This window comes from Camelus bactrianus, chromosome 21 (genome assembly GCF_048773025.1).
Source record: "Camelus bactrianus isolate YW-2024 breed Bactrian camel chromosome 21, ASM4877302v1, whole genome shotgun sequence".
In the NCBI taxonomy this organism is placed as follows: Eukaryota; Metazoa; Chordata; class Mammalia; order Artiodactyla; family Camelidae; genus Camelus; species Camelus bactrianus.
The window spans coordinates 11,142,847-11,157,158 of NC_133559.1; the positions used below are offsets into that span (position 1 = coordinate 11,142,847).

At 53.0% G+C, this 14,312-nt stretch overlaps 1 protein-coding gene across 4 annotated transcripts in view; it reads left to right on the forward strand.

Annotated features, from left to right (window-relative positions):
• LOC105069515 (sodium/potassium-transporting ATPase subunit alpha-2) overlaps positions 1-13,903 on the forward strand; it is a 25,137-nt gene extending 11,234 nt beyond the window's left edge. For 3 of the 4 annotated variants that reach the window (XM_010955633.3, XM_045517128.2, XM_074349672.1), the window contains 15 exons: positions 87-285; positions 414-523; positions 666-800; positions 1,534-1,723; positions 1,840-2,015; positions 5,490-5,626; positions 6,140-6,290; positions 6,373-6,541; positions 6,781-6,935; positions 7,350-7,473; positions 7,679-7,824; positions 8,029-8,159; positions 10,595-10,696; positions 10,792-10,883; positions 11,868-13,903. In XM_010955633.3, the coding sequence (XP_010953935.2) occupies positions 87-285; positions 414-523; positions 666-800; positions 1,534-1,723; positions 1,840-2,015; positions 5,490-5,626; positions 6,140-6,290; positions 6,373-6,541; positions 6,781-6,935; positions 7,350-7,473; positions 7,679-7,824; positions 8,029-8,159; positions 10,595-10,696; positions 10,792-10,883; positions 11,868-11,896 (2,046 nt within the window). In that variant the 3' untranslated portion in view covers positions 11,897-13,903. The remainder of the gene's footprint in view (positions 1-86; positions 286-413; positions 524-665; positions 801-1,533; positions 1,724-1,839; positions 2,016-5,489; positions 5,627-6,139; positions 6,291-6,372; positions 6,542-6,780; positions 6,936-7,349; positions 7,474-7,678; positions 7,825-8,028; positions 8,160-10,594; positions 10,697-10,791; positions 10,884-11,867) is intronic. The other variant, XM_010955634.3, reaches the window with a different exon arrangement.
• Positions 13,904-14,312: the final 409 nt, after the last annotated feature.

Sequence of the window (14,312 nt, forward strand, 5' to 3'; positions counted from 1 at the left end):
GAGGGACCGAGCCATGGTCTGGGGTAAGGTCATGGACATCTCCAGGTCCAGGCTGAGCCCTTTATATTGCCCTCTTTCTCAACCAGGTGTGTCTGACCCTGACAGCCAAGCGCATGGCTCGGAAGAACTGCCTGGTGAAGAACCTGGAGGCGGTGGAGACACTGGGCTCCACCTCCACCATCTGCTCTGACAAGACAGGCACCCTTACCCAGAACCGCATGACCGTCGCCCACATGTGGTTTGACAACCAGATCCACGAGGCTGACACCACCGAAGATCAGTCTGGTAACTGGGCACCCTATCCAGAGGGGTGAAGGGGATAGCACAATGCTCGGGGCACTGGCGGGACGGGTGGGTGAGATAAGGGCTCTAAAGGGAAGCCAAGTGCCTGGTTCTCCCTCCTTCCCTCCCAGGGGCCACTTTTGACAAACGATCCCCCACGTGGACAGCCCTGTCCCGGATTGCTGGTCTCTGCAACCGTGCTGTCTTCAAGGCCGGGCAGGAGAACATCTCTGTGTCTAAGGTAGGGGGCCAGGGGGTCAACACAGCCTGCCCACTTTGCTGACACCCAGCTTCCCCTCTCACACCCTGTGGTTGCCTCGGGGGCATCAGTGCCCTCCCACCTTGGTCCTTCACTGTGACATTGAACTTTCCTCTGGTGGCAGCGGGACACAGCTGGTGACGCCTCCGAGTCAGCTCTTCTCAAGTGCATTGAGCTGTCCTGTGGCTCTGTGAGAAAGATGAGGGATAGAAACCCCAAGGTGGCTGAGATCCCTTTCAACTCAACCAACAAGTACCAGGTCTCGTTGGGGTGCTGGGTCAGGGGAAGAGGGAGGGACAGAAGTGAGGGGCACACAAAGCTGAGGGGGAATCAAGAGAAGGAGTGGGAGCCTCTGAGCATCACATCCTCTCACCCCAGCCTCATCCCCTGGGGCAAGGTGGGTGACCAGATGTCTCGTCACAATGACCTCCACCCTCCAGCTCCCAAACTTTTGTTCCTTTACTACAGCCTGCCACCCTTTCAAGTCTTCTTCCCAGGGCTCCACATCCTCTGGCCCCAGTTCCCCAACTCTTCCATCCTATTCAGTTTAACCACGCATGCTTCGGAAATTTCCTTAGAGTATCCCCCAGCCTGTGGACATCTGTTAAAGGCCAAGAATGCAGTCTCAGCTACGTCCTGTAAAAGCCACAGGGGCAAAGCCCCCTGAGGCCATATGGTGACAGGTATGCTGACGACGGAGCCACCTAGCCCTTAGCAAAGGGCTTGTCTTAACTGATCTGAGTAAATATTTGTTGAGTGAATCAGTGTCCTAGGGGAAGGTGACTCTCAGGTTATAGGACTAGGACTATGAAGCCCAAACATCCATCCACAGCCTGAGGCGCTCCCTATGTTGACAGAAGTTGATGGATCAGGGGTTATTTTATTAAGGGAGTTTTCCATACCAGCCACTGCTTTATCCCAGGCCCCTGTGCTGGACACTGGAGCTACCAAGACAAGTATGGCCCCTCTGTAACTGCCTGTGCTCTCTCCAGCTGTCCATCCATGAGCGAGAAGACAGTCCCCAGAGCTACGTGCTGGTGATGAAGGGGGCCCCCGAGCGCATCCTGGACCGGTGCTCCTCCATCTTGGTGCAGGGCAAGGAGATCCCTCTGGACAAGGAGATGCAGGATGCCTTCCAGAATGCCTACCTGGAGCTGGGAGGACTTGGGGAGCGCGTGCTGGGTGAGGGGCCAGGAGCAGGGAGCAGGGCTGAGAAAGGGGTCCCTGGAATCAGGGGCTCTTGGGGGCATCCAAGCAGCCACTTTGCTGCTCTCACTCCTCCCTTCCGCCCCCTTCAGGCTTCTGTCAACTCAATCTGCCCTCTGGGAAGTTTCCTCGGGGCTTCAAATTTGACACAGATGAGCTGAACTTCCCCACAGAGAAGCTTTGCTTCGTGGGGCTCATGTCCATGATTGACCCTCCACGGGCTGCCGTGCCAGACGCTGTGGGCAAGTGCCGGAGCGCAGGCATTAAGGTACCGTCTTCAAGTTGTCCCCTCCATCCTCTCCTCCCAAACACCAAAGGTCAAGGGGCCACAGAGGCCACTGCCCTGGGGAGACTCAGGCCACTGTGGCCTCCTTCCCACTTACCGAGAGGGGAAGCTATCCTTCTACAAGGAGAGACCAGCCCCTGCCTTGGACTCTCATCCCTTTTGCTCAGAGTGGCCAGTCCCACACCCATGCTCTCTCTCCCTGGCACAACTCATTTCATTCTGATTTCAAGCTGGTCAGGCACCCCTATTCGGAGAGCTGGTTGTCCTACCCTTCCCACCTCCTGCCCTCTCTCTCTAGCCATTTGGGATGAGATTAGTAGGCTCTTGCCTGCACCCATTCACATCCTCCCATAACCCCATAGACTAGCTCCAGTCCTCATCCCACCAAGCACACCCCCGCCGCCAGGTTCTCTTATCCAACTGCAACTGCTTCTCAATGACCACTCCCTCCTACGTGCTGCATTTGCTCTTCATTCAACAAATATTTATGGTTCACCAAGCCCTGTTCAAGGTGCCAGAGTTCAACAAACAGACAAAAATCCCTTCCATCTGGGTTACTTTCCTGTTCCAAAGATACAGCTCTTTACCACTCTCAGCTTGTCTAGTTACCAATTCTGGCGCCATAGCTTCTTCCTCCTTTTCCAACATCTCACCTGTTACCAAATCAGTTCAACTCAACCTGTCTCCTGAGGGCCGGGGGCCGCACCAGGCACTGGGGATACAAAGATGAATAAGACACAGCGCCTGGCTTCCGGAGCTCATGGTCCCTCGGGGGAAGCAAATGCCTTGAAATTAATCACAGAACAATTTTAACAGCCAAGGTCAGTGAGCACCTGCCACGGGTCATATGCTCTCATAATAAAAAGAGCCAATTGTTTAGTGAGGCTTTTATACGAATCAAGCACTGTTCTAAGCATCAAACCTACAGATCTCATTTGATCTTCACAACAACCCCATGAGTAAGCACTAGCATTTTCCCTTTTTTACAGAGAGGGAAACTGAGGGGCAAAGTAGTGTCCCCAAGGCCACAGAGCTTGTCAGCGGCAGAGCCAGGCACCTGCTATCTTAACCATCACACTAGAGGGCTTGTACGTATATACGTATATATATGTGATTTCTGAAAACCACAAACCCTCTGTCTCTAAGGTAGGCATCATTTTCCCCATTTAAAAATAAAACAAGCTGAGACTCAGAGTAGCTTTCCCAAAATAAAACTGCTAGCAAGAGGGAGACCGGCTCTAGGAAGCCTGGTCCGCTTGTCGGGAAGGCCCGTGCTCTCGCTTTCACCAGGCAGCCTGTTGCCCTGCTCGCGGCTATGACCGAGGCCTGGGGAAAGCACGTCCCCGGGAGCTCAGAGCAGCAGGGAGCAGTTAAGTCCACCGCAGAGCCCCGGACAGTGTTTTACGGAGGGCGTGATATTTGATCTGGGTCTCGAAGGGTGAAGAGGATTCTGTAAAGCAGGGAGGGAGAGGAAAACACGTCAAGAGCAGGGAACAGCGCGTACCCTCCGTGGTTAGACTGCGCGGGGTGCGTGGGGGCAGCAGTGGGAGGTGGCAGAGAAGCACCAGGCAATGAGACCGGAACGCTGGACCAGGGCCAGTTGGAAGGACTTTGCTTAAATGCCAGACTTGGGCTTTATCTGTGAGCCACAGAGAGCCACAGGTGTCATGGGGCAGAGCTGGCTCTCAGGAGGCTACCTGGATGGAAGAGGGACTGGATTTGGAGAAGAATGGAGTCAGAGGCAAGGAGTAAGGGGCCATCGCAGTAGCTCAGGCAAGATGATGACCCAAACCAGGGCAGCAACAAAGGGAGTGGAGAGGAGTCCTGACGTTTGAGAGATGTTTTGAGAACTTGGTGACCGAACTGGATGTGGGAGGCGAGGAAGATACAGGAGACAAAGGACTGAAAGAACAGAGGGATGGTTTCCGAGGTAGGGAGCAGAGGAGCAGGCTCGGTGTGGTGGAGGGAGCAGAGATAAAGAGTTTGATTTGACCTGAAGTTGGAAGCGTCTCTAAGACACCCAGGGAGAGACATTCAGGAAAAGCTTGAATATGGTTGAGAGCTCAAGAAAGAGGGCCAGGATGGGAGAGTTCAGTCTCCCTTGCACATGCAACTGAAGACACGCTAGTATGTTTGATTCCATTGCTCAGGAAAAGAGCAGGGGTGAAGTAAGGGGAGGAGAATGACACTCCGGCCACACCCACATTAGGGGCAAGTGGAGAAAGAGGAAGCAGTGAAGCTGGGGGAGGGTGGAAAGTGAGAGCTAAGTAACTAAGTAACATTTAGCGGGTGTCCACCTCACCCTGTTTACTTCTCCTGACGACCCTGAAGGCACGACTCGCGGTTTCCACTGGGCTGAGACTCAGGGAAGGCACCTGGGGATGGTCCGTGTTTCAACTTAGGTCCGCAGGTGACTCCAAAGCCATTTTCTCACTCTAGTTGGCTGCCACCCTGAGGAGGGTGGGAAAGAGCACAAGAGGGATGGAGGGACCCAGGAAGGTTGGAATCCATAGACACTAGGGGAGGACAGGGCTTCAGGGAGGGGGCAATGAACAGTGACCCCCTCAGGGGGTCAAGTGGGATGCGGACTGCAAAGATGCTTTTGTCTTTCAGTTGGGAGGCCGTGTGGCCTTTGGGGTGGAACAGACACAGTGGGGCCTGAAGGTCTTCCTTCTCAGTGTTTGTGGGATCCAGCCCACACCCCCCCACACACAAATGCTACCCTAAGCCAGATCTGATCTCCTTATTCTTATAATAATAGATGCTTAACCAGCCTCTCAGATGCCAACCACTCTTCCCATCCAACCCCATCCATCCTGCAAAAAGGGCAATGAACATCATCATGGTTCAGGCAGGAATCACCTTCCTCCCACGTGGTGAAGGGATGGCAGGGGCAGAGGAACAGGTGGTGGAAGGCAGGGGGAGGGAGGGAGAAGACGTCTGCCTCCCATCCCTCCCCTGCCCAGTTAGAATGCCGGCAGCGCTCACGCTGGGCAGGAAGAAAACCACATCCATTCCGGCTCCCTGGGACCTGGAGCAAATCAGGTCCTTTGTTTCCTAAGCCTTTGTTTCCTCGTCAGTGAAATGAAGGAGCTGTTAAGGGTCTTTCCAGCTCTGACAAGCTCATATCCCATGAAATCCAAACTCCTAAACAATCCTAGAAGCTTCTCTTCCAAGGGACCCTCATTAACTTGCTATTCTGTCAAAGAGTCTTTCTTCAATTTAAGCAAACTATCTCTGATCTCCTGAACACATGTCATTGTCTCTCCTCCTCACTCATCCTCCCAAACACACACACACACACACACAATTCCATTACTTTGAGTGGGATCGGCCATCCCACCATCTAGTGGTCTAGATATTCCCCACTTTGGGAAACAAGGAACAAGAGGAGAAAACAAAAAAACCCAAAACCCCTCATGTTGCTTTCCTTTTCTCTCTTCTCCTTCCCGCCAGGTGATCATGGTGACCGGGGACCACCCTATCACGGCCAAGGCCATTGCCAAAGGTGTGGGCATCATATCAGAGGGCAACGAGACAGTGGAGGACATCGCAGCCCGGCTCAACATTCCTGTCAGCCAGGTCAACCCCAGGTGAGGCTCTGTGGGCCCCCTACCCCCGTCAACCCAGCCTCTCCCACGGGACGCTGGAGCATCCCCTGTGGGTCTCTGGTCCCACCTCCAGGACATCGACAGGCCTAACCTGTGGTTCCCAAGTCCTGCGGGTATGGCCAGGCTGTGCCACTGATAAGCTATGTAACCTCAGAGATGCCACTTTTCCTTCCTGAACCTCCATTTTCTCAACTACAAAATTAGGACAGTATCTATGCTGGCCGGTTGCTATAGGAGCGAGATAAGTATAAAGGAAGTAGCACTTGGCCTAGCAAACTGGACTGACGACCGTGCTGCTGCTTGGGGAGGACTGAGCATCACTCCCTCAAGGAGGGAAATGGGGAAGACAGGTCACTGAGCGTCGAGGGAGAGGAGGGTTGAAGCTGTGGAGGAGCCCGACTTAGTGGGCAGACCAGAGCCCTGCTGGTGGTGAGGAGAGGCAGTGGGGCGCGCTCAGGCGCCAGGGAATCAGCCAGCTCTGCCCCCGCCCTCCAGAGAAGCCAAGGCGTGCGTGGTGCACGGCTCCGACCTGAAGGACATGACGTCCGAGCAGCTGGATGAGATCCTCAAGAACCACACAGAGATCGTCTTTGCCCGGACATCTCCCCAGCAGAAGCTCATCATCGTGGAGGGCTGTCAGAGGCAGGTGAGTGCTGGGGCGGGGGTGGTGGCAGGGCCAGGCATCTGCAGGGGCTGCACTCCCAGCTCTGGTGGTACCTCCTCCCCAGGGAGCCATCGTGGCGGTGACGGGTGACGGGGTGAACGACTCCCCTGCGCTGAAGAAGGCGGACATCGGCATTGCCATGGGCATCGCTGGCTCTGACGTGTCCAAGCAGGCAGCTGACATGATCCTGCTGGATGACAACTTTGCCTCCATTGTCACGGGCGTGGAGGAGGGTGAGGAGGCTGCCCAGGCTGGGGTGGCATCTGGGATGTCTGAAGCTGGACACCTGCTGCCTATGCCTTTCACCCCATTTGCAGAGTCAACTCAGGATTTCAGGCATCCACCACCTGCTTTAGCTTCCCTCCTCAAACACAAAATCTCCCTCTGTCGGGAAGACGGGCGGCCACGTTTCAGGGGCTGGGGTGGGGAGGGTCCCTCTAATCTCCCTGATGCCCTCAGAACCTCCCCACAGGCCGCCTGATCTTTGACAACCTGAAAAAATCCATCGCCTACACCCTGACCAGCAACATCCCCGAGATCACCCCCTTCCTGCTCTTCATCATCGCCAACATCCCTCTGCCTCTGGGCACTGTGACCATCCTCTGCATTGACCTGGGCACTGACATGGTGAGGCCAGGGACGGGAGGAGGGGACAGGCAGGGCAATGGTGGGGGCATGGCGGGGAGGGAGGAGCAGCAGATGGAAGGAGAGGTGCACTGTGATGGTTGAAGAGAAGACGAGCTCTAGGCCTGGAAGACCATAGGGTCTTGAGTCTTTTTTGTGTTTGTTTATGTATTTATTGTTTTGTTTGGGGCTGAAGAGGTAATTAGGTTTATTTATTTATTTTATGGCGGGACTGGGGATTGAGAACCCAGGACCTCGTGCATGCTAAGCATGCACTCTACCACTGAGCTATACCCTCCCTGGGTCTTGAGTCTTAATCAATGTTTGGATCATGTCAAAGATCCTTCACCACTGATTGTCCTCTGCCCCGTCATCTCCCTGAAAACGCCCTCCTCTCCCCCTCCACCCCCGGCACAGGTCCCTGCCATCTCCCTGGCCTACGAGGCAGCTGAGAGCGACATCATGAAGCGGCAGCCGAGAAACCCACAGACAGACAAGCTGGTGAACGAGAGGCTTATCAGCATGGCCTACGGCCAGATCGGTGCGGCCGCGCCCAGGGCTCAGGAGGGAACCCCGAGAGGAGTCTTCTCCTGGCTTTCGGAGGGATGAGTCCCCTGCGAAATTCCAGAACGGGGGCCAACTCCCTGAGGGTCAGGGACGTCCCTCTCTGGCCCGTAGAGGCTGGCCCCACCCTGCTGCTGTCCTGACCCGGGCCCTGTCCTCTGCCCTTTGCCCACGACCCACAGGGATGATCCAGGCGCTGGGTGGCTTCTTCACCTACTTCGTGATCCTGGCAGAGAACGGTTTCCTGCCTTCACGGCTGCTGGGAATCCGCCTCGACTGGGACGACCGGTCCATGAACGACCTGGAGGACAGCTACGGACAGGAGTGGGTGAGTAGGGCCGCATAAGCGTGGAGGTTCGGGTGGGAGAGGGTGAGGCGGAACAACTGGCAGGAGTGGTCAGTCAGGGCCAATGGGATTGGGGGCTGAGGGTGGATTGGGTGCCCAGGGTTTAGCATCTGCCTGGACCACACTGCACCCCGGTCCTCCCCCTTCCTCTCACACTCTCGCCTCTCTCTGCCCACCCTCCCCTAGACCTATGAGCAGCGGAAGGTGGTGGAGTTCACGTGCCACACGGCCTTCTTCGCCAGCATCGTGGTCGTGCAGTGGGCTGACCTCATCATCTGCAAGACTCGCCGCAACTCCGTCTTCCAGCAGGGCATGAAGTGAGCTCCCGCCCGCCCGGCACGCTCGCCCTCCCATACAGGCCCCCCTAGGCCCCTGGGGCTGCATCTGCTGGGGACTCGGATTGTAGTGGCCCAGCTGTGTGGTCATAGCCTTGTTGGAAGTAGATGAGAGAGGAGGAAGGAGGGCTGTGACCATTTCTGATGAGTTTTAATTTTGCTCCTGTACCCACCTCCGCCCTTGGCCCAGCCCTAAATACAGGGTCTCCTGTGCTCCCTCCACTTGGCAAGCAGCTCCAGGTTACAGCACTTGCCCCATGGTGTTATCCTTGTGGGAGCTGTGAGCTGCTCAGGTCAAGTTCAGAGCCTTCTTATAGCGTGAGTTACAGGTGCCAGTCACTGTGCTGAGCAGTTCCCAGACATCATCTAACCTCATAATAGCTCTGTGAGGTTGGTGTTATTTTCATTTTATGGATGAGACCCCCAAAAGGTTAAATGGCATGCTGGGGGTCAGCCAGCTGGGAATGGCTCACCCAGCTCTGTCTTGCCCAAGCTCGCGGCTCCTACACAGAGTGGCTGGCCTGTCACACAGCCTGGCACCTGCGAGGTGCTCGGGGATCGCTCTGTGACTCCAGCCTGGATGGCGGTGAGTGCTGAGGGTATCACTCTTGTTCTCTTGATGTGCTTCTGCAGGAAACAACAGGCACAATTCCCCACGTGAGTTTTGCCACAATTTCTTAGTTCCAGGGGAGAAAAAGATGCCTAAACTCTGGTGAAGTTAATCACATTTAAGATCCTAGGAAGAGGAAAGGGAAACCTCTGTTAGATAAGTAGAGGTAACACGAAGGAAGGAGATTCTGACAAGCTGAAAACACTACTGGGGAAAAGGCAGTGAGAAGAGAACTCGGAGCGGAGGGTCCAAGACGTCGGTGCAGAGTGGGGCTGGCTTACCATGCAGGACGTGGGTGATACAGCAGGGTGGGGGCTACATCTGACAGGCAAATGGAAAAGAAACCAAACAGGGGACAGAAAAGGAGCACTAATACCAACAAGCAACCTGTCCCCAGGCAGCTTTACGCCCTCCCTGGGGTCTCTGGACCCACAGGGGTTCTCAGGGATGCTATTTGCATTATTCAAAAAGCTTTGTGGAAATCAAGCACTTCCTCTAAGAAGGTTCCCAGGCAGAAGCCTAAGTGTGAAGTATAATTATCCCAAGCTAATGCACGGTTCTGTTTAGAAGCCACGATATTTCTAATTAATTTTAAATGGGGAAATATATTCACTACTTATTAACAAATACCTCTAGAGAGACAAAAATCACTTACAATGTGGCCTTTATAGAAGAAAAAAGAGAGGGGGTCCTTAGTGAGTGAAAAGTTTGGGAACCACTGACTTAAGTCATGAAGAGGTGCCGTGCATAAGGTTATAAAGTACAACTGAGCTCTTCCCAAGTTTGAGAGCTTTCTGCACTTTCTCGCTCATAATCTTCCCGCAACCCTAGGATATAAAGGTACTGTCTTCCCCAGAGAAGGAGCATGAAGCTCAGAGAAGTTATGAAACATAGCCTACAAGGTAGGTAGGTATAGCTCAGTGGCAGAGTATGTGCTTAGCATGCACCAGGTCCTGGGTTCAATCCCCAGTACCTTCATTAAAATAAATAAATATAAAAATTAATTAATTAATTAATTAACCAAATTACCTCCCTCCCCAAAAATAAGAAATCAAGTAAATTTTTAAAAATTAAAAATTAAATACAAATTTTAAAAAAAAGAAATATTATTTACAACCAAAAACTGATAAGTGGCTGAGCTAGAACTAGACCCCACCTGTCTGACTCCAGACACTGTCCTCAGAGCCTTATTCTGTCCTGCTCTTCAGTTCTGATATAGCAACAACATAGGGATATCTTCAGCATTTCTTATCCAGTGAGATTTCCCTTTCTGGGTGCACTACAAACATCCCCTTCTTTACTGAATATCTCTGACCAACACCTAGCAGGGGTGTAGGAGACACCGATCAGGGATAAGACATACATGGGCCCAGATGAAGGAGCCTCCAGAGCGTCTTGTTGGGGAGACAACAGTTTCACAGACCACGAGCCTGGGGCAATAACTAGATGCTAAGCTGCGTGAGGGCAGGCCCCAGGTCTCCAGAAGGAAGCTTGCGTTGACCACAGCATCTTCTGCACAGACGGTATCACCCAACACAGAGGAAATATTTATTTAGTGGACGCATGTATGTGTTATAGGCCACAATCAGAGGTAAAATCAGGAAGCAGAAAAATTAGACAACCTTTCTTCGGTTACATCTGGCATAAGAAGAGGGTGTTTGGAGAAGGCACCGGAAGACATCATTTATACTAGCCCTTCCGGGGTTTCGCCCCGACTCGTTCCCTTCCACCACCAGGGAACCCTGGACCTCTGCCCCTCCTTGCCCTCCCTTCAAACGCTCCGACCCTCCTTTCTTTGCCTTTCCAGGAACAAGATTCTGATTTTTGGGCTCCTGGAGGAGACAGCGCTGGCCGCCTTTCTGTCTTACTGCCCAGGCATGGGCGTGGCCCTCCGCATGTACCCGCTCAAGTGAGTGTCTCTTTAGTCGCTCCCCTTCGCGGATCCCCGTTCTGGTCCCTTCCAGGCAACCTCTGATGCTCCTGACACTCTCCTGCTTCTTCCAGGGTCACTTGGTGGTTCTGTGCCTTCCCCTACAGTCTCCTCATCTTCATCTACGATGAGGTCCGCAAGCTGATCCTGCGGCGATACCCCGGCGGTAGGCACCTCCGCGCCTCGCCCCGACCCCCAGCACAGCGCAGCCCCGCGCGCCGCGGGCTGCCCCTCCGGCGCTCCAGGCCCAAACGCCTTTCCTGCTGCGGATCCTGCCCTCTTTTCCTCAGCGCCCTCAGGTCCCGGGTCCCTGTCCTAGGAGCCCTGACTCTGCTGAACTTCCTCCCCGCCTCTTCCTCTCAGATCCTGGGGTCACCTCACACACAGTTGGTCCCTGAGGCCGTCCGCCTTCCACCTGGAATCACAGAACATCAGAATGAGAAGGGCCCTTGAGGCCCCCTAGTCCCACTTCCACATTTTACAGATAAAGAGAGGGGCAGAGGTGGCTTTATCTGTTCAGGGTCCTAACTCCAGGAGCAGCAGGACTGGCACTAGAACCCAGGCCACCGACTCCCAGTCACCAATCAAGTATTTTTGTTTTTCCCAACAAGCATTTTGATCACTTACTGGAGGTCAACAGCGGATAGCCTGCAAGCCAAATATGGTTCATGGACAGTGTTTGGTTTGGCTTCCCTGTGTTGTGCGGGTGGTTTTTTTTTTGTTTTTGGTTTTTGCTTTTTTTTTTTTTTTCAATTGGCCTAACATCTAAAACTTAAGGGCTTTCACATCAAATCCAAATTTCTGACTTCTCCTGAAAAATCACAGGGACTGTGAACCCCGGATCCTATTTCTGCCCAGCAACTGTGGACGGCTGCCCCTTTAGGAATTCATGTGTTACCTGAACAGCCCCTGCGGGTGTCTGTATCTTCACCCCCAGCCCACTCTGTGCCCCACCCTTCCCTGGGCTAAATGCCAGTCTCTCCTTTCTGCTCCTCTGTGGTCTTGATTACTGCCCACTGAAGTTCCTCTCCCTGCGCCTGTCACCTTCCACGGCTGCTTTCCTCAGCCCCTTCCACCGAGGCCCTGGGAGATTTACCTCTTGTTCCTTTTAAGCTCACACTGCAACTCCCACCCCTCATCTCTTTAACAGGCTGGGTGGAGAAGGAGACATACTACTGAACCCACTGGCAGAAGAACCAGGCACGGGAAAGATGGGGCGCCCTGGATGTGTTGCAGGGATGGCACTGGGGAGGGGTGGGAAACACAGGGGTGGTATCTGGAGGGGAGACTTAGGGAGAGAGAATGAGGCAGCTCGGCAGGCTGCGTTGGGGGGAGTGGGTAACTCAGCCTGGGGTGATTGCCCCGTAAGCCTAACTGTGAGCCATCAGCTTACATGCTTCATGTCAGGGTCCCCTCCCCGCTCCACTCCATTCCATCTATCTTATCTGAGGAATTGAGGGTCACCCCAGCCCTCCCCAGGCCCTGTCCCTTCACCCCCATTTCCCACTAGAACAGATCAAAGACAGGAATCCGTCTAAACCAGGAAGGAGACTGTCTCAGATTACCGATGTCCTGTTCCCTCTCCAGCCTCACCCTACTTCCCCCTTTCGCCCCTCGTTTGCTTCCTGCCCAACTCTGTCCTCTGCTTCCCCCTCAGACCTGGAAATGGTTCCTCCCGGTGAGTGCTGGGGCCTGAGGCCAGAAAGGGAAGCTTGCTGGAGAAGCCGGCCTGTCTCCCAATCAAGTCTGGTTAGGAGCCGCTAGAGGAGAGCGGGGTGGACAGGTGGGAGGGTGGGGTACGGCGGAGGAGGGAGACAGAAAAGGAGAGAGACTGTCAATGACAGGACATCTGACATAGATGTCTGGGCTCCAGCTCTGTGTCCTGCCCTTTTAGAGCACCCTGCCAGCAGACCAAATTCAAATGCCATCAGAGTAGCAGCAGAGGCAGGACCAGGAGGCAACCCAGGGAGCTTCACTGAGATTCCACAGCCATGTAACCACAGCATCCCCCACTGACCCTTAGTTTGTTGTCTGTTGGTCCCTGAGGCCCAGGTGTCACAGATGCCCTAGCTCTCTACATCACACGCTCTTGGTAACACCCCGCCCTTTAGAATACTGAGTCCTCAAGTTCCATGTTGTTCCAAGAGGAAGAGCTGCCAGCTCACTCCCTGCCCCTCCCCCGGCTTCATGCCCATCCAGACGAACCTGCGTCACTCCCAGGCACTGCCAAGCCAGCCCTGGAAAAGGAAGTCCCTGGCCATCAGCTGGAATTGGGGTGGAGATGTTCCCAGAAACTGCCTGTCTTCCAGGGTCATGCAGAATCAGCTTAGGTCATGGACGTGTTTAGAACCTCTAGACAACAAGAGGCAACACGTTAGGAGACCTGCCTTAGACCTGTCAGATGGCTGGGCTGTTCGTCCCAGGAAAACGCCTTTCACACTTATGATCATTGTGCCGATTTTCCCCAAGACAGGGAGTTGGTTTCAGAAGAAGCTGAAGAAGCTTCTTTAGCTTCTAAGAAGCTTAGAAGAAGCTACCTTTCCCTCCGTAGCCCCCTCCCCACCTGCGCTTGGCTCTGTAGGCAGCTCCGTCCATTCTCTAAGCCTGGCTTAGAAGGCATTGGGAATGTCCCGTAGAGAGACACCTGGATGAACCAAGCAAGTGAGAGAGACACCCAAGGAACATGGGAGACCTAAGGCAGAAAGGAAGGAAGCACAAAAGACAAACATCAGGCCCATAAACAACTTCCCAAAGGCTATTACTTCATTACACTGGAATTTTACTTTATCAGAAGTATCTTGAAATAATGAGTCATTGCCTTGGGCTTGGAAAACTAACTGGGAAACCATGTTAATTTGGGCCTGGTTAATTTGGGATTCGTTGACCGCGGACAAAAGTTTATCTTTGCATAATCAATAACAATGGCATTTGTTTAGTAAATTAAGAGCATCAGCAATATTGCTAGGGGTGGCATATTTAGTCTCCTAAAATGATGCTTTTCAGGCACTTCAGGAATATCCATTTAGAAATAGTGAATGCATGGGCTAATTACCATCAGTTCTTATGTATTTGTTAGAGAAACACCTGCAAGACTTTTTATTCAGTGACCTTTTGCAAGACATTAGTTTGAGGTACTACGTATGTACTTGAAAATAATAAAGTTGCATTTCTTTATGAAAGAAGAAATCCCTTCCATGATTCAGATTTCTATACTTAATACTTGCCTCCCTCCCAAATCATGGTATTGAAATGTGTGCGGTAGAGGAAGCAAGAAAGAGAGGGCAAAGGGGGGTGGAGGGTGGGAAGGGATAGACTGGGATTTCAAAATTGTAGAGTAGATAAACAAGATTATACTGTACAGCACAGGGAAATATACACAAAATGTTATGATAACTCACACGGGAAAAAATGTGACAATGAGTGTGTATATGTCCATGAATGACTGAAAAATTGTGCTGAATACTGGAATTTGACACAACATTGTAAAATGATTATGAATCAATAAAAAAATGTTAAAATAAAATAAAATAGAATAAAAAAAAGAAAGAGAGGGCAAGAGATAAGGACAGAAGGGAAACATCTGGGAGCAGATGAT